This window comes from Zonotrichia leucophrys, chromosome 25 (genome assembly GCF_028769735.1).
Source record: "Zonotrichia leucophrys gambelii isolate GWCS_2022_RI chromosome 25, RI_Zleu_2.0, whole genome shotgun sequence".
Classification (NCBI taxonomy): Eukaryota; Metazoa; Chordata; class Aves; order Passeriformes; family Passerellidae; genus Zonotrichia; species Zonotrichia leucophrys.
The window spans coordinates 1,229,588-1,252,001 of NC_088194.1; the positions used below are offsets into that span (position 1 = coordinate 1,229,588).

Sequence of the window (22,414 nt, forward strand, 5' to 3'; positions counted from 1 at the left end):
TCCCAAGCCTTAGTGTGAGGAAGAAATATATTTATATAATAAATACATATATATATATTTATGTATATACATCCATATCTAGATAGATATGGATATACATATAAATATAGATATATATATTTCTTATATAAATATATTTCTATATTCATATATAAATATAGATATGGATAGATATCCATATCTATATTTATATATATGTATCCATACATATAGATATGGATACATATATAAAAATATCTATATATTAATATATAGATATAGATATCAATATATAGAGAGATAGATAGATAGAGAGATAGAGAGATAGATAGATAAATTAGATATATAGATAAATAAGATACCTTTATTATATCAGTAAAAGCTGTGTAGTGTCCAGAAATACAGAGTGGGCTGCTGGCTGTGGGCAACACAAGAATTAAACAGCCAAAACACCCAGATTAAATAGATTTTAAAAGCTGCAGAAGCTTTGGCAGTGCATCCTCCTGCAGGGAGGTTGGGCACTGGTTCAGTACCAAGCTCGGGGTGCCCAGGGCTGGGGCTGGGCCCTGTGTTCCTCACTCAGGCACTGAATCCATGCAGGAAAGCTCCATGGCCAGCAGCAGCTCCCCTGCCCTGGCACCACCAACCCTGAGGTCTCTTTGGCAGGTTTCCATTGCCCCCCTTCCCTCCAGCCCCACCCCTGACCCTGTCACTTCTTGAAGAACTTCTTGTTGAGGAGGAAGATGAGCAGGTTGACGTTGACCTTGGCCTTGTGGAACATCTTCATGACTGCTACACCCTCGTACTGCAGCTGCAGCAGGTCCTGTGGGAGAGGGGACTGTCACTGGCACTGTGCCCTGCCAGGGAAGCCCTGCTGGGTGCCCAGCCCGGGCACAGGGAGCTGGGTTTGTGTCAGAACCCAGGAAACTCCTCTGGCTGCCCTGGAGGGCTCCAGACCCTGCCAGGGGGCCCAGAGACCTTAGCATGAAGCCAAAGAGCCCTGTGCCTTTGATTTTAACCCATGGAGAAAATTACCAGCTTTATGTAAGTATTTACAAGTCACGAGAGTTTAAGCAGAATGATAGTTAGTTTGTCACAGGGTGAAAAAGTAAAACTTTGGGGTTTTTAGAATAGGGCTTCAGAAGCCAAGATGGAGGTATTTGGGTGTGCCTTGTCCTTCCTCTTTCTTCTTCTTGGCCTCCATCTTCTGGGTGATGGTGGCACTTTAGGATTGGTTTAGAGTAGAAACTCACTGTCTAACATAGGTGATAGGTATTGGGAAGTTATTGTGAATTATTGGGAAATTATTGTGAGCCAACCACAGCTTCATGCCAATCGTAGTAGAATCTACCCCTCTCGCTAACTTTGAAAGCTGATCCTCCCTAATATCATCTCAATCATTAAGAAGCTATGAACCAGCATTAGCCTTTTAAGCTAAAGAAAGAGGGACCTCCCCTCCTTAATGATATGCCTCAACTAAATCCCAGCCCCTGATTTTTTATCATGTACACGTAGTTTTAAGTATAAAAAGATAACACCACCCTGAGGGCAGTCAGTGTGCCACAGCCTGACCTGCCAGACAGACCTCAGCAGGCCAGGAAAAGAATGTTAGAGATAACAGAGAATAAACAACCTTGAAAACCACAGCCAAAGAATCCTGACTCCTTCTTCAATCTCAGGGCTGGGAAAATGAGACTTTCTGACACCTTTGGGTCATCTCAACCACATAAACCCCAAGAGGGCAGGGCTGCACATGGGCTCCAAGTCCCCACAAGAGCTGCAGGTGTGGGGACAGCAGCCAGCCCCACATGCCCTGGCTGTCCCCATCCCTGTGAGCCCCAGGAGCTGCAGGACAGGTTTCCCACCTGGTAGTGCAGCTGGAAGTCCTCCATGTCGATCCCCATGAATTTGGCTTTCACCTGGAACTTCCCTGATTCCTCACAGGGGATGATGTCAAAAACCACGTTCTTGAGCCTGAGAAGACAGAGCCACTCACTGCCAAAAGCTTTAACACAGCCAGGGAGCAGCTCACCCACCCAGTGCATCAGCACAGCAGCCACACCAGACCCACAGCCCAAACCCCACTGCAAATCCCAACTTTCCTACACAAAACTTGTCCCACATGGCAGGACAACAGTGGCCCACGTGCATCCTCCTCCTCCTCTGTTATTTTCCTCTACCTGCCCAAATTTTCATAGAATCACAGAATATCCTGAATCAGAAGGGACCCACAGGGATCATTAAGTCCAGCTCCTGGCCCTGCACTGAATAACCCCAAGCAGGAGCTCCTCCCCTGGGGCAGGGTCACTCACTGGCTGGGTGGCAGGTCCTGGATCTCCAGCAGCACCCCCTTGTCCCACAGCTGGGCTGCTGTGTAGTGCAGAGATGGCAGCTTCTTGCTCTTCCCACTGCCCCTGGAAGAGAAGGGAGCACATGCTGAGAGCTCATCTCTGGCCATCTGTGACCCCTTGGATCCCCAACATCTCCAGGACTCACAACAACCAGAGAGCAATGAAAACAAATAACATTTTTCTTTAAAAAATTACTGATTTTTGGTAAGGAACCTCACTTGTTGCTGGCTGCCAAGTTGTCAAGGCAGGTCTTGATGTACTGGTTGTAATAATCAATTTGCTCCTCATAAAACAGAGTCTTGGCATCGAGGCCCTCCAGGGTGTGCCTCAGCTTCAGGAGCTCCCTGCGGCGCTGCTGCCGGTGCCGCCGCTGGTTCCGGATGTCCTGCAGGAAACAGCAGCGCCAGAAAACCAACGTTTGTCATGAAAAACTTAACCAGAGCAGGAGCTCTGGGGGTTTAGGGGTGATTCCCAGCTCAGCACACCTTGGCCAGCTCATCAATGAGCTCCTGGTAGTGGCTGGCAGAGTGCACCAGCCCCAGGCTCTCCAAGCGCCGCAGGTTGCGGATGACCTTGCGCTTCTTCTCCTCCATGGAGAGCTGGCTGTTGGCAGCCAGGCAGGGGTGGTGCTTCAGCTGCTGGGCAGAGGGCTGGGCATCCCACAGAGCTCGCTGGCACACCAGGTGCTCATGGGCAGCTTCCTAAAGATGAGAAAGGGTCAGCCTGGAACACAGCTGGAATGGGGTACAGAGATGGAACAAGCGAACTCTGCGGGATTCTCATTCTCTGAACCTGAGAGAAGCAGAGAAAAGAATGATCAAAACAATTCTTATCTCATTTGCTGTGCCTGTGCTGTGCCAAAGTGGAATGCAATATGGAGATGGTTTACCCAAAGTGATGGTGTTTTGTTGTCTTGACCAATCTCTGCAAACTGTGTCCTGACAGTCACACGATTTTGTGCAGTTGAGTGCTTGTGCAGTTTCAGCTTATAGTGTAGAATAATATAGTATAATTAAGTAATTAATTAGCCTTCTGATATAATGGAGTCAGATTAATCATTTCTCCCTGCCACAGGGGTCACCTTGAATTTACCATACAACTCCTTCACCCACACTTTGATGTGGCCCAGAACAGGTGATTTTTCTGAAAACCAGAGTCCAGGCACTGCTGGATCACAAGAGCAGTGGCCAAACCTCTGAGAGGAGCAGGGCAGCTTTTTGCTGAGAACTTTTTCACCCTTTGCCCACCAAGTTTTTCAGTTCATCCCTAGCAGCAGCCTCACACATCTCACCTCATGCTCTGAGGCTGGTGTCCACAAGATGTCTGGGAGGGAATCTCCTGCTTGGCACTGGATCAAATCCACCAGCATCTGCTTGGTGCTAGAGACCAGAGGGAGACGTGAGGAATCTGCTCCAGACCATCACCCTCCACCCAATATTCAGTTGCCTCCCAAGGGTTTTTTGCCCTCCTTGAGCATCCCAGTACCCTCCTGATGCCCCCAGAGCCCATCCTCACCTCAGCAGCAGGCTCCTCGTGTCACTCTCCTCGCTGCTGGCCACTGGCACCAGCTTGTTGGTGAGGGTGAGGGAGATCTCTGTTCTGCTGAGCTGGGAGAGCTGCTCAGCACTGCTGTCCCCCAGGCTGCCAACACTGTCCCCTGTGAGGGCACAGAGAGCCCTGCTAGCTGTGTTGGGCTCCAGAGGGCTGGCTTTCCATGCCCAAAGCAATCCAGCTCAAGCTTTGTGCAAGGAAAGGGTGCCCACGTCCACCCTCCTCCCATCAGGTCCCACAATCCAACCTACCAAGCAGCGACTGGACTGTAGGGAGCTCATCAAGATCCTCCAGGAGCTCGTGCAGGGGGTCACTGGGGTGTGATGTGATGGAGTCCTGGTGCTCCAGCAGGAGCTGGACAGTGCAAGGGATGAATCAGTGGCAAGGGGGATGCAAATGGAGAGTGAGGGAGGGCCACCATTCACACCCAAGAGGGGATGGAGAAGATCTGAGGTTTGCAAAAGGACAAACCTGCAGAATCTAGGTTATTTCCTTGCTTAGAAGAGAAGAAAAGGGTCAGGAAGAGAGAAGCTGTGCCAGGGGTGGAATACAGAAGAAGAATGGGAGGAAACCCAGCAGAAAGCCCAGGGGGTGGGAGCAGAGGAAACAGAGCTTGCCCTGAGCTTTATGCCCCGACCTTGTGCGTGTTGATGAGCTCCCCCACAGTGATGTAGATGACTGGTTTGGCCACTGCCACCATCTCTGAGTACTCATCCATGTCAAACCTCTCCTCAGGCTCAGGGACACAGCAGGCAGCAGAGATGAACCTCCTGCAGGGACAGACCCCTTTGCTCAGCCCCAGACCCCTACCACAGGCTCCAAGCCACCCTCCCACCCCATGACCATCACCTGAACTTGCTGTGGGTGTGCTCCAGGTACTGGTTGAGCCCGCAGAGGTGGGCACTGTCCCCCTGGAAGGCCTTGTGGGCAGCGGCGTGCTGCAGCACCTTGGCGATGGAGGCCAGGCTGCGGCGCTGCTCGGGGCGCAGGGCCACCCCCGCTGACATGTCCACGATGTCAAAGCCATCAGGGGCCACCACTGCTGGGTTCATGAAGCGGTAGTAGAGCAGGTTCCCCACGATCTAGGATGGAGACAGGCTGGGGAGCATTTGGGTTAAGGCCCAAGGAGGTGACACCTCAGCAGGGAAGTGTCGCAGACATCTTTTATGAAAAATCCTTTCCTTAGGATTTTTTCTCTTGAGAAGCTGAGAGGCTTCAAGAACAAAATGTAAACAATGGTTATCTGCTGCTGTGGAATGCAACAGGTGCATCTGTGATTGGTCCATGTTGGTTGTTTCTAATTAATGGCCAATCACAGTCAGCTGGCTCGGACAGAGAGCCCAAGCCACAAACCTTTGTTATCATTCTTTGCTATTCTATTCTTAGCCAGCCTTCTGATGAGAACCTTTTCTTCTATTCTTTTAGTATAGTTTTAATGTAATATATATGATAAAATAATAAATCAAGCCTTCTGAAACATGGAGTCAGATCCTCATCTCACCCCCAGTCTGAAAACTCCTGTGACCACCGTCACAGGGAAGGACGTTTCATCCTTGGTTAGGGCCCAAGGAGGTGACACCTCAGCAGGGAAGGATGTTTCATCCTTGCTCTGCATGGTAGGACTCTCCTGGAAGAGATGGCAGTGCAGGGAAAAGCCCACCCTTGGCATTTCCTTAGTGGCTCAAGGAAAATGTTGACCTGGAGGTGTTTTTAAGTTAAGAGGACCTTTGGTGGCCTTTGATGTACAGACACAGCTGAGCCCCACCCAACCATGCAGGTGCCCCAGCCCCACGGTACCTTATCAACCTCCTCTGCTGGGGCCTTGGGGAATTTCTCCACCAAGGACATCCTCAGGATTTTGGCCATGTAGCGCATCCCATAGCTGAGGAGAGGTAGGGAGAGGACCATCAGCATGTGGGTGCATCCTGATGACCCAGTCCTACTATCCATCATCCAGGAAGCAGCAAACCACCAGCTGGGTGGTCTCCTCCTGCCTTTCCCTACTCTGAGGTGATGGAGAAGCCCACAGGTAGGATTGGCAGCTACAGCACCCATCAGCTCCTTCCCCCCACCCTGCTGCCAATCCAGGCATCTCTGGAGGAGGCCTTCATCCTCTGAGATCACCACAAAGCTGGCATGCATCTCAATTTCAGCAGTAAACTGCCCAGAAACAGTGCACAAAAACAAAAAACAAGCCAGCCCATCAGGTGCTGCTGATATTTGGGGTTCCCCTTGCTCACAGTGCAGTAACTCAGTCCTGCAGCAGAAAAGGGGCCAGGAAGCCCCCCCATAACCCAACCTCCTTTCTAAGGCCTTGCTGGAGACACCTGAGAGCCCAGAGCACTCCTGGGGTGGGCACAGAAACCATGGGGATACTCACGGGATCTTGTCCACAGAAGAGGTGATGGCAGAGACAAACTTGTCTGTTACTGCCAGGAGATTGCGGATGGAAATGTCCAACCTCCTTTGGACCTCGGGGTGGCTGAGAGCCTGCTCAGGGCTCACCTCATAGGGCAGCTTGCTGTGAAGGGAGCACAGGACCCCATCACCATCTCAATGCCCACCACCCTGTGGCCCAGCCAAGCCTTCTTCCCCAGGCTCTGACCTTCTGTGCCCACTCTGCGACTCAGTCTGGTTGATCCAGGCCTTGTAGATGTCCACGGGGTCAGTGTTGATGCTGAGGGTCCTGTCCTGCAGCACCTCCTGCACGGGGCCAGCCAGGATGTGCCTCAGGGCGCTCTGCCCGGGCATGTTGCGGTAGAAGCCGACCAGCAGCCGGATCACCGTGGCATTGCCCGTCAGGATGTCATGAACGTGGTCCACCTTGGACCTGGGGACAGATGGGATGAGGGGATGGAGCAGTGTTTGGGGGTTCTCCAAGCAGGAGGCAGCAGAGACAACAGCATCCAAGCTGATGCAGTTCAGCCTTTCCCTGGGCAGGACACACACCTGATCTCTTCCTGCCTTTTATTATTCCCACAGCAGGACACCCACCTGATCTCCTCCTGCCTTTCCTACAGCAGGACACACACCTGATCTCCTCCTGCCTTTCCCTGGGCAGGACACCCACCTGATCTCCTCCTGCCTTTCCCACAGCAGGACACCCACCTGATCTCCTCCTGCCTTTCCCACAGCAGGACACCCACCTGATCTCCTCCTGCCTTTCCCACAGCAGGACACACACCTGATCTCCTCCTGCAGTGCCACTTTGAAGAGCTGCAGCAGCAGATAAGCCTCCCGTGGGCTGGAAGCGTAGTTGTAAAGAGTAAAGATCACCGACTCCATGAATTTGGTGGATTTGTTCTGGGGCATCTGGAAGATCAGCCTGGCCAAGTACACTGGCTGTGTCTGCAGGGAGGAGGGACACCAAGCTAGCCCAGGCAGGGTAGCCAAAGGCCAGGTCCCTGCACTGCCCCTCCAGTTGTGGGGGACACAGCAGAGCCCCCCAGTGTAGCCAGGATATTTTCTGAAAAATCCTTTCCTTAGGATTTTTTCTCCTGAGGAGCTGAGAGGCCTCAGGAACAAAATGTAAACAATGATTATCTGCTGCTGTGGGATGCAACAGGTGCATCTGTGTTTGGTCTCATGTGGTTGTTTCTAATTAATGCCAATCACAGTCCAGCTATCCAGACTGTCTCAGTCAGTCACAAACATTTGTTATCATTCTTTTGCTATTCTTAGCCAGCCTTCTGATGAAAACTTTCTTCTATTCTTTTAGTATAGTTTTAATATAATATATATCATAAAATAATAAATCAAGCCTTCTGAAACATGGAGTCAGATCCTCATCTCTTCCCTCACCCTAAGACCCCTGTGAACACCACCACACCCCAGCCCCACCTGCAGCAGGTAGAAGAGGTGCTGATAGGCCTCCAGCTTCTGCCTCTTCTCCTTGCTGAGTGTCTTGAGCCCCTTCTGCTTGTCCATGGACATCATCTCTGAGAGCTGCTCCTTGTTCTTCTTGGTCAGCTTCTTGCAGTGGGACACCACCTCCTGTGGGGGGAGAGAAGCACTGGGGTTTGCCTGAGGCTCTGGAATTCTGACCAGTTTCTGGGAGAGCCAGAGGCACCCTAGTGTGGAGGGAGAGAATGTAGGAGAATAGTGCAGAAGGCAATCTCAGCCCTGAGTGAGAACACAGGAAATTCCTCTGGCTGCCCTGGGTTGCTCAAACCCCCCCTGCCAGGGGGCTCAGAGACCCTGGCACAGAGCCCAAGACCCCTGGGCCTTTGATCTTGACCCATGGAAAAAAATATCAACCTTATATGAAGAATTACAAGTCAAGAAAGTTTAAGTAGAATGATAGTTAGTTTATCACAGAGTGAAAAATAGATTCTTGGGGTTTTTAGAATGGGGGTTCAGGGGGCAAGATGGAGAAATCTCAGTGTGTCCAGCCTTTCTCCTTCTTCTTCTTAGCCTCCATCTTCTGCTGTGATGGTGGCACTTTTAGATTGGTTTAAGGTAGAAGCTCACTGTCTAACATAGGTTATATGTATTGGGAAGTAATTGTAAATATTGTTCATGTAGTTTTTAGGATAAAAAGATAACACCAGTGTGCCTCTGTCTGACCTGCTGAACAGACCTCAGTGGGTCAGAGAAAGAATTTTATAGATAAGAAATAATAAACAACCTTGAGAATGAGAACAAAAGAATCCTGACTCCTTCTTTGACTACCAGACTGGGAAAAGAGACTTGTACACAGAGTCACTGTGGCCAGCAGAGATTCTGAGACCTGAGGAGTTGCAGCTGTACCAATCAGCAAAGATTAGGAACAGGCCACAGTAAGAAGAAGAGTGCTACAGAAGAGTGGGTTGGCTGGTAGAGAAGGGAGTTGGAGTTCCTTGGTTGTGATGTGAGGAAGAAGGAGTCAGTGCTGCAAGGAGCTGCCCATGAGAAATCACCATGGAACTTTTGGAATAAAATGACAACACCCTAGTGCTCCCCAGCCCCTCCAACTGCTTAAAAAGTGAAGCAGAGACAAGTCCAAGCTGCGATGCCATGGAGGGCAGGCTGGCTTGAGGCAGCCAAGTCGTCCCCCTCTCTCTGTACCTGCAGAGTGATCCTGTTCTTGACCAGCAGCCCAATCTTGATGTCCATGAGGTCCAGGTCGCTCTCCAGCTGCCGGCTGGCACGGATCCTCTTCACCACCTCCTCCTGCAGCCTCAGCACCTCTGACTCCTCCCAGAAGTCGTGCTGGCTCTGCTCCAGCAGGTGGATGAAGCGCCGGACGATGCTCAAGGGTGGGCTCTTGGTGTGGACTGCAGCAATGCCCAGTAAGGCCATGAATAATTTCCCCCGCTGCAAACCCTCAGACATCCCATCCTCCTCCCCAAAAAACATCTTCTTGCAGCACCAGGACACGGGACAGCACACAGCCACACTGCAAAAACCTCCAGGAAGTTTTGGGGGCAGAGGGGCAGTGCCAGAGCTGATGATCAAGGACCACCAAGGCTCTGTCATGCTGTCCTTGCCAAGGGGCCACCAGCAGCCCTGCTCATAACTGCTCCCCCCTTTTGGAGGCAGAGTCCCCTTCCCAATTAGCCATCACACTCAGAGCAGCAATGAGCAGGCACACACTTACCCAGCAGCCTGTAATCCCCACGGGCCTTGTTGGCTCGCACAAAAGCCTGGATTTTAATTACAGCTTTAATCTGCCAAGACAAACAACGGGGTGGGAGGTGTTTTTCCATAGGGTCCCTAACACACATGGGGAGTGAAGGAGTGCTGGGCAAGCACATTGATGCCTGGTCCCAGTGCCAGGAATGTATTAAGGCCTGGGATGAGGGTCTCGACAAAACAGGGGAGATTTTGGGATTCTGCCCTTCTCAGTGGTCATTCCTCTCCACTCACTGTACATCAGAAGCTGCAGCAACTCCAGGAGTGCAACTTCACTTCCTACAGCTGACACCCTCCCCTTTTCTCCCCCAAAAATTCCTTCCCCCTTTTAATGAACATCTTGAAGTCATTGTTGTTTTTTGATGGAACTGGAGTGGTTTTGCTCTCCTCACACTTCACAAAACCTGAGAGTTTGGCTTCCAGACCCACCAAGTACCTATTCCTTCCCATCTGTCCCTGTGCCAGGATGAATCAGTTCTTCCAGCTGCACTGTGAGCACCAGGGACAGGGATCCAACTGCTCCAGGTCATCCCCCTACATCCACACCAACAGAGTTCCAGGAGCTGTTTGACTCCCATCCCATCCCATCCCATCCCATCCCATCCCATCCCATCCCATCCCATCCCATCCCATCCCATCCCATCCCATCCCATCCCTTACATTCTGCCTGAAGTAGCGCAGCCTCTCCTGGTACTTCCTCCGTGCCTGCCACATCCTCACAGCTGCCTGGATCTGGGAGAGATGTTCAAACATTTGGATTCTGGATCATGAGAACTTCCAGGGGAGGTTTAGGTTGGATATTAAGGATAATTTCTTCACAGAAGGGGTGGTCAGGCATTGGCACAGGCTGCCCAGCAATGTGGTGGGTTCACCATCCTGGGAGGGATTTAACACCCACAGGGATGTGGCACTTGGGGACACGGTTAGTGGTGGCCTTGGCAGTGCTGAGATGGACTCAGTGATCTTCAAGGGCTTTTCCAGCCTCAGTGAGCCCATGGTAACAATCCTATTGTATGATTTTTTCTCCCCTGTGCACTCACACACTGCCCTGGCCCAGCTACCACAATCCCCCCTGGCTCCTCTGCGCTGGGCAGGGGTAGATGCCACCCTCACAAGCTGAACGAGCAGGTGACAATGCCCAACATGGGAACAAAGGCTGAAGAAAGAATCCTCCAAACCTTGACTGCAGCCTCTGTGTTGGATTTCAGGTAGTGCAGCCTGTCCAGGTAAGCTCTGCGCTGCCTGTACCCCCTCCAGCAAGCCTGGGCACAAGAAAACACCTGAGTGAGGTCACTGTGACTCCAATGGTTTTTCAGGGAGCATATGAAGAAAGAGAATAACACAGCATGGAGGAAGAGGAAAGCAGCACCCAAAGCAGCCACTGTGAGAGGAACAAGCCCCTCACTGCTCTCTGCAGCACCTCAGGGGTCCTGGCAGTAAAACCAAGAGCAGCAAGCACTGGCCCCTCTCTACACCAGGTAGAGACACCTGGGTGAAGTCACTGTGACTCCACTGGTTTTCCAGGGAGCACATGAAGAAAGAGAATAGCACAGCATGGGGAAAGGAAAGCAGCACCCAAAGCAGCCACTGTGAGAGGAACAAGCCCCTCACTGCTCCCTGCAGCACCTCAGCGGTCCTGGCAGTAAAACCAGAGAGCAGCAAGAGCTGGTCCCTCCCAGGGCTGCGAGGTGCTGCGAGCAGCTGCCCCTGGTTTGTGTGGCTGTGCTGAGAGCAGGGACAGGCCCTGGCTGTGTCACCTGGATCCTGATGGCAGCTGGCCTCTGCTCCTGCAGGACGTGGCGCCGTGCCGCGAGCTGGCGCCGCACGAGGAACCCGCGCAGCCGCGCCTGCAGCTTCACCACCAGCGCCACCCTGGATGCCCACAGGCGCTCCCGCTCGTGGGCCAGCGTCACTCGGGTGATGACAGACTGCAAGGACAGCAGGCAGCACCAGCTCAGTGCCAGCGCTGCCCACCTGTAGCCAGGATATTTTCTGAAAAATCCTTTCCTTAGGATTTTTCCTCCTGAGGGGCCTCAGGAACAAAATGTAAACAATGATTATCTGCTGCTGTAGAATGCAACAAGGGGATCTGGCATTGGTCTCATGTGGTTGTTTCTAATTAATGGCCAAGCACAGCCCAGCTGTCCAGACTGTCTCAGTCAGTCACAAGCCTTTGTTATCATTCTTCTTCTATTCTTAGCTAGCCTTCTGATGAAATCCTTTCTTCTATTCTTTTAGTATAGTTTTAGTATATTATATATCATAAAATAATAAATCAAGCCTTCTGAAACATGGAGTCAACATTCTCATCTCTTTCCTGATCCTAAGACCCCTGTGAACACCGTCACACTCCCTCATTCCATTTTTTTTTATCTCTTTTTTTTTTCCCAAAGTCCACCCATCTGGCAGCTCCTTTGTGCTCCTGGAGGCAATTCTGGCAGTGAGTGAGGAGGGAGCAGGAGCAAGGCTGGAGTTGCTGAGGGACCTGGGGAGGTGGCACCTTCAGCACAACCCTGGGGACGCTGTGTCACAGCTGGGTGTGCAAGGGGTTAATGCAAGCACAGTGATGCCCTTTGGGGGCATTAATGCAAGCACAGTGATGCCCTGTGCCATGCAGGGAGTGCTGGTGGTGCCTGGGTGCTGGACAGGATGTGCTGGGGCTGGTCCAGGTGAAACAAAACCTCCCTGTGCCTACAGAGTCACAGGACACAGGGGAATGGCTTCCCACTGCCAGCAGGCAGGGATGGATGGGATATTGGGAGGAAATACTTTCCATGAGGGTGCTGAGGCCTGTGAGCAGCTGTGGCATCACTGGAAGTGTCCAAGGCCAGGTTGGATGGGGTTTGGAGCTCCATGGGATGGTGGAACATGTCATCTCTTCCCTCATCCTAAGACCCCTGCAAACACCATCACACCCACCCAGCCCATCCTGCCATACCTGCATCTCCTCCCTGCTCAGGTGTGTGGTGTAGAAGCTGCCATGGCGTGGGCACTGCCAGCTGCCCTCCAAGGTCTGCAGGTTCACGTAGAACTCAGCCCCATCCAGCAGCCTGTGCCTGACCCAGCATGGCTTTGTGCTCCCTGCATGCCAGGATGGATGGGAGCTGCTGCAGGGTGCTGCTCCCTCAGAACACCCTGGCCAGGGGTAGGGGAGGTTTTGCAGCCCCCAGGGTTTTACCTGCTGGTCCCTTGGTGGCCATCAGAGCCTCCAGCTGCTCCTGGTAGGTGTCAGCACAGGCACTCACCACCCCATGCAGGGCCACGTCAGGGTTGCACAGCACCCTCAGAGTCTGTGATGCCTTCCCTTCCTTGATGGCCTGGTTGATGGCAGCTATGCCCAGAGCCACTGTGGGAGCAGAGGGGCTCACATCAGCCCCTTCTTGTCCCCCAGCCTCCAGCAGCACCCACATGGGGAGAGCACTCACTCCTCCTGGCTGCCACTGTGTCCTGGTTGGCCTGGCAGACCCCTTCCTGGATTTCTTCCCAGCAAAGAGCAGCTCCATTGTCCTGTGTGGCCTGGGAGATGGGGGAGATGGGCTCTAGTGAGCTGGGCACCTCCTGCTTTACTAGTAGTAGTAGTAGTAATAATAATAATAATAATAATAATAATAATAATAATAATAATAATAATAATAATAATAATAATAATAATAATAATTTTATGTAATATAACTATAATAATAACAACTAATATATAAATATAGTTATAAATATATATTTATAATTATATATATTATATATATCTCTATATAAATATATATAATTATATATATTTATATATAAATGTATAAATATAATATAAATATATAATGAAAATAAATTTACAATGATAATAATAAAATGAAATATGATAAAATATAATGTAATAATGTAATTGTAACTAATAAATAAATATTGTAATAATTAAAATCTAGATATATTATAATCTATAAATATAATAGTAAAATAACAACAATAATAATTAAAGTAATAATAATAAATTAATAAAATAAAAGGTATTTATAATAACTATAGGTATTATAGGTATTATAATAACTATAAAGGTATTATAATAACTATAATAACTATAAAGGTATTATAATAACTATAATAATAACTAATATATAAATATAACAATATAAATATATAATAAAATAATATTACAATGGTAATAATAAAATGAAATATTATAAAACATAATCTAATTATGTCATATAATAATGTAACTATTATAATAACAACTAATAAACAAATATAATAATTAATATCTATATTATCATCTATAAATATAATAGTAATATAACAACAATAATAATAGTAGTAATAATAATAGTAATAGTAATAATAATAGCAATAGTAATAGCAGTAGTAGTAGTAGTAGTAGTAATAATAATAATAATAATAATAATAATAGCAACAACAACCCCCAGGGGGAGTTATTTCACAGTCTTGTGACCAAGGCAGGCTCCCAGGGGGGATGCCATGCTGCCATGGAGGGTCCCCACAGCTGATGACCCCAGCCCCACCTGGATTTTCTGCCTCCGTGCCCGGGCCAGGACGCTGTGGTAGCGCGGGGCGGTGGGGAGGGCGACGTCGGGCAGGGCTGGCACCAACAGCAGCGCCGCCAGTGTCACCTCAGGGTCCTCCTGCAGCAGCGCCTCGTTCAGCAGCCGGAGCGCACGGACACCTGCGGGCAGGGAAGGGAGGACACACCTTTCAACCCTTCCAATCTCCGCCTTTCAACCTTTCCAATCTCCGCCTTTCAACCCTTCCAATCTCCAGGCACCAAGGGAATCACAGCCCAAGGCGGTGTGAGATTCTCCCGGTGCCTTACCAGGGCTGGAATCACAGTGCAACCTTCCTCCCAGGATATCTGCCACCCCCTGCGTGCCCAAACTCTGTGTGGGCAGCACTCACGGTCGTTTTCATCCTGCACTGCTGAGTTGGTGTTGTTGATGCTGTCCTGAATGTCGTTCCAGCTCAGGAACTCTGCTCCTGCTTTCCTCGACTGGACTTTCAGCTGCAGCAAGTCACCAAAGTACCTGCAGGAGAGAAACAAGGCAATGACCTGAAGCATTCCAAGCAGGGCTCAGTGCATTCCAAGGAGGGGTTGGTGCATTCTGAGCAGATCCTTCAGAGGGGAGAGGTAAGGCACAGGACAGGGAGGCTGCTGGAACAAGCCCACAAAAAGCCCAGGCCCCCTGACCAGCACTTTCCACAAGATTTCTTCACCCCAACCCCAACTCACCGCTGTGCATTTGCATCCTCAACTCCTGAGAGGCCCAGGGCAGGGCTGACCAGGCTGCTCCAGAGCCTGCTGGGGTTCCTGGCATCCAGGGCTTGGTTAACCAGCGCCACAGCCGAGAGCATCTCCACAGCCACAAACAGCTCCTCCTGTGCCAGCTCGCCCTGTACAGAGCAGGCAGAGACACTGAACCCCCATAATCTCCTCCTCCTCCAGGCCCAGCTTCCCCAGGGGAGCAGCAGCAAAGGAAGCACCCCAGACCCAGCAAGGGACCACCCTACCCACTGTCCAGGGCACCCATGGCCCATCCCTGGGTGTCACAGATGTCTTTTATGAAAAATTCTTTCCTTAGGATTTTTCCTCCTGAGAAGCTGGGAGGCCTCAGGAACAAAATGTAAACAATGGTTATCTGCTGCTGTGGAATGCAACATTGAATCTGTGATTGGGCTCATGTGGTTGTTTTTAATTAATGGCCAATCACAGTCAGCTGGCTCGGACAGAGAGTCCAAGCCACAAGCCTTTGTTATTAATTCTTTCTTTTTCTATTCTTAGCTAGCCTTCTGATGAAATCCTTTCTTCTGTTCTTTTAGTATAGTTTTAATGTAATATATATCATGAAACAATAAATCAAGCCTTCTGAAACATGGAGTCAGATCCTCATCTCTTCCCTCATCCTCGGACCCCTGTGAACACAGTTACAGCTGAGGTGTCTCACCCGTGGGTGCTGGCTCTGCAGCAGGGCCAGCTGCTGCTGGTACAGGGGGGCAGCAGGGCTGTGCACATCAGGCAGTTGGGCTGCAGGGTCCAGCAGAGCTTCCAAGGTTTTGGCTGGCATCCCTTGGCGGACAGCAGCGTTGATGCGGCCGACAGCCTGCAGCACTGAGGGACACACAGGGGGCTGGCACAGGGGGGCTGTGCCCTGCCTCAGGGCCAGGCTGCCAGCATGCCCAGCAGCTCCTGGGCAGCAGAAGCTGCAGTAAGAGTTCACCCAGGCACTCACTGGCTCGCTCCTTCTCATCCCTCCGGTTGGCTGTGAGGATCCCTGCCTGCACCTCCTCCTGCTCCAGCAGCTCCAGGTAGCCCAGCTCCTGCAGCAGGCAGAGAGGGCTGTCAGCTCTCACAGCTCACCATGCTTGTGCTGGCAGAGCAGCCGTGCCCAGACCCCTGGCAGAAGGCTGCCACCTCCCCAGCCCATGTGTCGCACACATCTTTTCATTAAAAATCCTTTCTTAGGATTTTTTCTTCCTGAGAAGCTGGAGAGGCCCCAGGGACAAAATGTAAACAATGGTTATCTGCTGCTGTGGAATGCAACAGGTGCATCTGGGATTGGTCTCATGTGGTTGTTTCTAATTAATGGCCAATCACAGCCCAGCTGACTCAGAGTCTGAGGCAGCTGCCTTTGTTACCATTCTTTTTTTTTCTATTCTCAGCTTAGCTAGCCCTCTGAGATGAAACTTTTCCTTCCATTCTTTTAGTGTAGTTTTAATGTAATATACATCATAAAATAATAAATCAAGCCTCTGTAGCAGAGTCAAATCTACATCTCTTCCCTCATCCTAAGACCCCTGTGACCACCGTCACACCCAGGGCCCTCCCTCTTCCTGGGGAGCACAGGCTGCCCCCCAGCACCAGCACCCTGCACCCCAGGTCCTGCCAGCCCCTACCAGTGCTCCTGCCAGCCCCTACCAGTGCCTTCTCCTCCCTGTCCGTGCTGAGCTGCTCCAGGTAGAGCTCGAGGTTGTCACGCTTGATGCAACGCAGGGCCAGGCTGGGCTCCTGCAGTGCACAGTGCAGTGCCAGCACATCCTGTCTCTCCAGGGCATTGTCCACCTCCTCCAGGGCTCCACGCACTGCAAGAGGACAGTTCACTCCAGAGGTGAGCATGTAAATCATCCCACAGGGCTGCAAGGCAGCTATGGCTAAAGCCTGCATACCCATCACTTTAATTTCTCTTTGGAAATACACACCCAGCCCTTCTCCCCACTAGGTCTGAGGCTGACCTGAGCAGACTTCTTTCTGCTATGCCCACCACTCTCCCCATGCCCAGGGCTACCATGGTCCCACCATAAGCCCTGGAGAACCCCCAGAGGGAAGGCCCAGCTTTGCTCACCATTCACTTTGTTGATGTTGCCTTGGATTTCAGCCTGGGTCAGACACCAGTCGTAGACGTCCTCTCCTTCAGGGATCACCTGTGGGCACTGGACAGGCACTCCCCAGCTTGAGCTTTCTGCCCAAGCACACCCCACCATGCACAGTGGGGTCCCCTGCAGATGCCTGGGCTCATTTCCCAACCCCTGGGTGAACTTGTCACAGACATCTTTTATGGAAAACCCTTTCTTTAAGATTTTTCTCCTGAGAAGCTGAGAGGCCTCAAGAACAAAATGTAAACATTGATTATCTGCTGCTGTGGAATGCAACAGGTGCATCTGGGATTGGTCTCATGTGGTTGTTTCTAATTAATGGCCAATCACAGACAGCCTTTGCTATCATTCTTTCTTTTTCTATTCTTAGCTAGCCTTCTGATGAAATCCTTTCTTCTATTCTTCTAGTATAGTTTAAATATAATATATATTATAAAATAACAAATCAAGCCTTCTGAAACATGGAGTCAGATCCTCATCTCTTCCCTCATCCTCAGACCCCTGTGAACACCATCACAAGAACCAGCCCCCAAAGAGGAGTCATGTCCTGCTGAGATGATTCTGCTCAGCACAAGGGCTCCCAGGCTGTGTTTCAGCCAAGGGACCCCTCCACGTCCCCATCAGCAAAGGGGCTGCTCCTCTCCCATCCAGCCCAGAGCCCCCTGTGCCCCCCTCACTCACCCTGTTCCTGGCACTGCTGCCCTTCTCCAGCTTGGCCTGGTGCAGCACCTCCTGGTAGGCACCTGCCAGCTCCTGGCGCAGTCCCACCAGCATGGCGTGGGGGTTCTGCAGGGCCTCCATGGTCTGGGCCACCACCCCTCGCTCCACAGCCTCGTTGATGGCCAGCACAGCAGCATGGACTGCAGGTGGGGCAGGGGGGGACACAGAGGGTGAGATGGGACACAGAGGGGCAGGATGGACCATCTGCTTTATCCCTGCATGCACTGGGACAAGACATTCCACAGGCAATGGTGAGAACCCACCCTTTCTGGGACCCAGCTGGAGTGCCCAGCACCTGGGAAGTCTCACAGCAAGCCAGTGAATGCAGAACTGCCTAGCAATGGCTGTGCCAGCACCTGCAGCCTTGTGCCAGGCTCAAAGAGAACACCCAGGTGCCTCCCACTGCATCCCAGACCACCATCACCTCCCAGGGCCCCCCCTCCCAGTTTGCTGGCCCCAAATTTGGCATTCAGTTTGTCACCATCATATTTTCTGGAAAAATCCCCTTGCCCAGGATTCTTCTCCTGGGAAGCTGAGAAGCCTCCGAGAAAAAGGAAAACAACATTATCTCATTTGCTTCTCCTGTGTTTTGCTGCTTTGGAATGTGTTTGGAGATTTTTTTATCCAACAGGTTGTTGTTTCATTGGTTTCATGTGAATTGTTTTGACTTAATGACCAATTAAGGTCAATCTGTGTCGGGACTATGGAAGGAGTCACGAGTTTTCATTATTATCTTTCTAGCCTTCTCTCTCTATCCTTTCTGTATTCTTTAGTATAGTATATATATATTTATATATATATATAAAATATTTTTATATATTTATATATATATTAAAAATATTTTCTGGCTTTTGAAAATACAATACAATATAGTATCACAAAATACCAAATTAGCTTTCTAAGAACACGGAGTCAGATTCGTCATTCTTTCCTTCGTCTGCGCACCCCAAAAATAGAAGATTTGGTAGCTGAGCCAAAATCCTGCTACAGGGTGACACCCTGCTCCCCGCCAGGCACCCATCACCTGCTGCTTCATCCACAGAGAGCTCGTTGGCCAGAATGCCTCCAATCTTGCTGAAGGCAGGCAGCTGCAGCCCATACTTCTCCAGCTCCCGCTTCATGTTGTTGATCTCCTCCTCTGGAGCAGAGCAGAGGCAGCACTGCTCAGCACCAGCCCCACAGCCCAGTGCTGGAGCAGGGGCAGCCAGCAGAGCCCCCACTCCCCTGCCAGAACAAGAGGGGTGCAGAAAACCCCCACACATCGGGGTGAGCATCCCTGAGGCAGCTTTGGCAAAATGCATCCAAGGCTTTCATTCCACGGGACCCCAGAGCATTGGTGGCAAACCCCCCTTGGCAAGTCCCAGCCCAGGTGTCCCTGCACATACCTGTGAAGTTCACTTTCCCATACAAGTCCTGGATCAGAGGAGCCAGCCCCAGCTTGAAGAGGTAGAAGCTGAAATACAAACCCACATGGTGACATCCCTCCTGACGCTTCTGTGTCACCTGAGGCTGACGGGTGACACCACCAAAGGGCTGATGAGCATGAACACACTCCATGAGAGCCAGGCCAGGGCACCCACCTGAGTGCATGGATGCAGTAGACCACCCGGGGCATGTTCTTCTTGTCATAGATGTCAGTGGTCTCTGGGTGGAAGATCTGCCAGCAAGACAGAGACACATCAGGGACAAGGCAGCGAGACAGTCCCCAGGGTTGGCTGGTGTCAAAGAGTGCGGGCAAAGACAAAGCCCCCCTGCCATATCAGCACCCCAGTGGTGCCACAAGGCAAAGGCCAGTGTGCCCCTAGGCTGGGGAGAGCAGAGGGGAGGTGTTACCGAGGGAAGCCCCACGTGGCTCATGGCATCACGCCAGTGGTTGATGTTGTCCGTGTGCCGAAAGTGCAGCCCGGCTGTCTGGAAGAGAGGAGCTGAGGTCAGGCTGAACCCCAACTTCTCCATGCCTGGGGTCCCCCTTGCCCCCAGAGCAACCCAGCCAAGGCAGGAGGTCAAAGGCAGAGGCAATGCCTGTGATCCCCAGGGACCCCATTGCAGCCCCCCTTACAGAGCAGTCCCTCAGTGACTGCTGTCTGACGCAGACATCTTTTATGAAAAATCCTTTCTTTAAGATTTTTTCCTCCTGAGTAGCTGAGAGGCCTCAGGAACAAAATGTAAACAATGATTATCTGCTGCTGTGGAATGCAACAGGTGCATCTGTGATTGGCCCATGTGGTTGTTTTTAATTAATGGCCAATCACAGCCCAGCTGGCTCGGACAGAGAGCCCGAGCCACAAACCTTTGTTATCATTCCTTCTTGTTCTATTCTTAGCCAGCCTTCTGATGAAATCCTTTCTTCTATTCTTTTGGTATAGTTTTAATATAATATATATAATAAAATAATAAATCAAGCCTTCTGAAACATGGAGTCAGATCCTCATCTCTTCCCTCATCCTAAGACCCCTGTGAACACAGTCACAGCTGTCAGCGAGTCCCTCCTCACCCTGCACTCACCAGAGAGGGAAAGGTTTGGGGCTACACCCTAAGGGCTACTACACCTTCCTCTGGTGCCACAGCCTTACCTTGTACCGTGTCTGCTCAGGGTCGTAGATCTTCTTCAGTGGCACAACAGCAGGGGCAAAGCAGTGGCCCAGCTTGGCCAGGAGGACCCCGTTGCGCAGGGTCTCCTCCAGCTCCGTGGGTGGGGGCAGCTCCTCACCCAGACAGGCTTCCATCCAGCTGCCAGGGCAGGGAGAGGGCATGTCAGAGACCCCCAGAGAAAAGCACCCAAAGGACATTCCACTCCCAATAAATCCTCCCTGGCAGGGGAGCTCAACCCTCAGGCTTTTGCTGCTGGGTGGTTTTCAGTTTGGGTGGAGGGCTGAGTGTCCCCCCACAAAAAACCACAACCCCCCAACCAGCTTTGAGGAGCCATAAAGCCACAGGATCCAAGCAGCATTCTGCAGGATAAGCCCCAGGACAGGATTCCCTGGTTCATTTCCATGAAAATTCCATCACACCTCACTGAGTTTCATCACCCAAAACCCACTGGGCTCGCTTGGGATCTCAAAACAGCCCTAAAATTCAACATAACCCTAAATCCTGCCTTGAAGAGGAAAACTTCCCTCAGCTGCTCCCTAAAAATTTAGGATTCCCCTAAGAAACTTTTGCTTTTCAAAAGCTAAGCCGCTCCCCACCCATTCCCCCCATCCCTCCCCTCAGCACCCCTTTTCCCCCCAAAATGTGAGCTCAAGGATGTCCCCAAGTGCAGCCCCACCGCTTGGCTTCCTCCAGGTGACACAGGTACTGGTAGGCAACGTTCTGCCTCCTCTGTTCGTCCATCTCATCGGCAGTCAGGCGCTCACCTGGGCACAAAGGAGGTCTCCCATCAGAGCCCCCTGCTCAGGGAGGCTTTTTGAAGCCCCCATGGCCACTGAAACTATGATTTGGGAAAAGGAGCCAGGCTTTGGGTGCAGAAGCCTCCCACAGCCGTCGTGGGAGTGGCACCAACGTCACAGTTCTGGCAGTGGAAGGAAAGTTTCCAATTTCCCTTTTTCCCAAATAACGGCCATCAGAGCTGGCACTGGAGCGGGGGAGGGCACAGAGCAAGCATTCAGGGAACACAGCGACAGGTTTGGGGTCCTTTTACCCTGCTGCTGGTGCTGGAGGCACCCACGACTTCTGGGGGGCACCCGGCTGCCTCCCAACAAACCATCCTTCAAAATACATCCCCTCCAGTTTGTCCCCAGGGGCCTGGCACCTTGCCACCGCCATCCCTCTACCCACATGCAGACCCCCTTAACCCCCTGCACCCCTAAATCCGACTGCTCACCCATCTCTCTGCACAGCCAGAGTCCCTGTCCCCATGTGCACCTCACACCTGGCCCCACATCCCCCTGCCCCCCCAGCCTTACCTGTCCCCCATCCCTTGCCCCCCAGCCTTACCTGTCCTCCTCACATCCCCTGCCCCCTCAACCTTACCTGTCCCCACATTCCCCTGCACCCCACACCTGTCCCCCACAGCCCCCTGCCCTCCCCTGCCTTACCTGTCCCCACATCCCCCTGCCCCCCAACCTTACCTGTCCCCCCACATACCCCTGCACCCCAAACCCGCCTGTTCCCCCCATCCCCTGTCCCCACATCCCCCTGCCCCCCAACCTTACCTATCCCCCCACATTCCCCTGCACCCCAAACCCGCCTGTTCCCCCCTCTCCTGCCCCCCCAACCTTACCTGTCCCCCCACATTCCCCTGCACCCCAAACCCGCCTGTTCCCCCATCCCTTGTCCCCCCAGCCTTACCTGTTCTCCCCCAGCTCGCTGTACCCCAGACTTGTCCCCTCCCGTCCCCTGTACCCCGGACATTCCTGCTGCCTTCATCCTTGTGCCTCAGCCCCCCGGTGCCCCCCGGTGCCCCCCGGTGCCGGTCACTCACAGCGCCCCGGCCCCGCTCCCTCCATGGCCGCGGTGGCTCCGCTGGCTCCGCCCGAGGTTTGAATCTCCCGCCGCCCACGTGGCTCCGCGCGGGGCCTGCCGGGCAGCGGGACATGGGACACCGGGACACCGGGACACCGGGATAGCGGGACCACGGGACAGCGGGACAGCGGGACACGGGGACCGCGGGACCCCGGGGAACGGCGGCACTGGGACCCAGCGACGGCGGGGCACCGGTGTCACTCTGATTTTTTAAGATTTTTCCAAGCCTTCTGATGTTTACATTCTTGTAAGGAACTTTCTCACAGACTTTCTGTAAATAACTCATTGTTTTGCATTCTTTTATGGAGGAGGAGAAATTTGATGGACTGTTGGTTTGTCCAGTGTCATTGGAGGGGTGGCACTGTCACCCT

The 22,414-nt window shown here is 51.7% G+C and overlaps 1 protein-coding gene across 1 annotated transcript; it reads right to left on the reverse strand.

Annotated features, from left to right (window-relative positions):
• Positions 1–316: 316 nt before the first annotated feature.
• Positions 317–22,319, reverse strand: IQGAP3 (IQ motif containing GTPase activating protein 3). The gene is made up of 38 exons (XM_064732615.1): positions 22,003–22,319; positions 20,848–20,935; positions 20,153–20,309; positions 19,413–19,490; positions 19,160–19,236; positions 18,965–19,032; positions 18,604–18,717; positions 17,541–17,719; positions 16,829–16,916; positions 16,405–16,568; positions 15,719–15,806; positions 15,434–15,597; positions 14,722–14,882; positions 14,391–14,515; positions 14,000–14,160; positions 12,920–13,010; positions 12,673–12,840; positions 12,433–12,575; positions 11,252–11,422; positions 10,673–10,756; positions 10,155–10,226; positions 9,460–9,529; positions 8,928–9,136; positions 7,722–7,874; positions 7,066–7,229; positions 6,487–6,711; positions 6,262–6,402; positions 5,679–5,763; positions 4,731–4,963; positions 4,519–4,651; positions 4,133–4,235; positions 3,846–3,987; positions 3,622–3,709; positions 2,816–3,031; positions 2,549–2,715; positions 2,292–2,393; positions 1,845–1,953; positions 317–802 (listed from the first exon to the last, which is right to left on the reverse strand). Exons 1-38 carry the CDS (start codon positions 22,025–22,027, stop codon positions 689–691), a joined length of 4,920 nt encoding a protein of 1,639 aa, XP_064588685.1. The 5' UTR covers positions 22,028–22,319; the 3' UTR covers positions 317–688.
• Positions 22,320–22,414: the final 95 nt, after the last annotated feature.

Coding starts and splice junctions, on each gene's coding strand:
- IQGAP3 (XM_064732615.1), bottom strand. CDS start 22,027: ATGGAGGGAGCGGGGCCGGGGCGCT. Junction 4,964..5,678: donor CAGCAGAGGAGGTTGATAAG/GTACCGTGGGGC, acceptor TCTCCATCCTAG/ATCGTGGGGAACCTGCTCTA. Junction 2,394..2,548: donor AACTTGGCAGCCAGCAACAA/GTGAGGTTCCTT, acceptor CTTCTCTTCCAG/GGGCAGTGGGAAGAGCAAGA.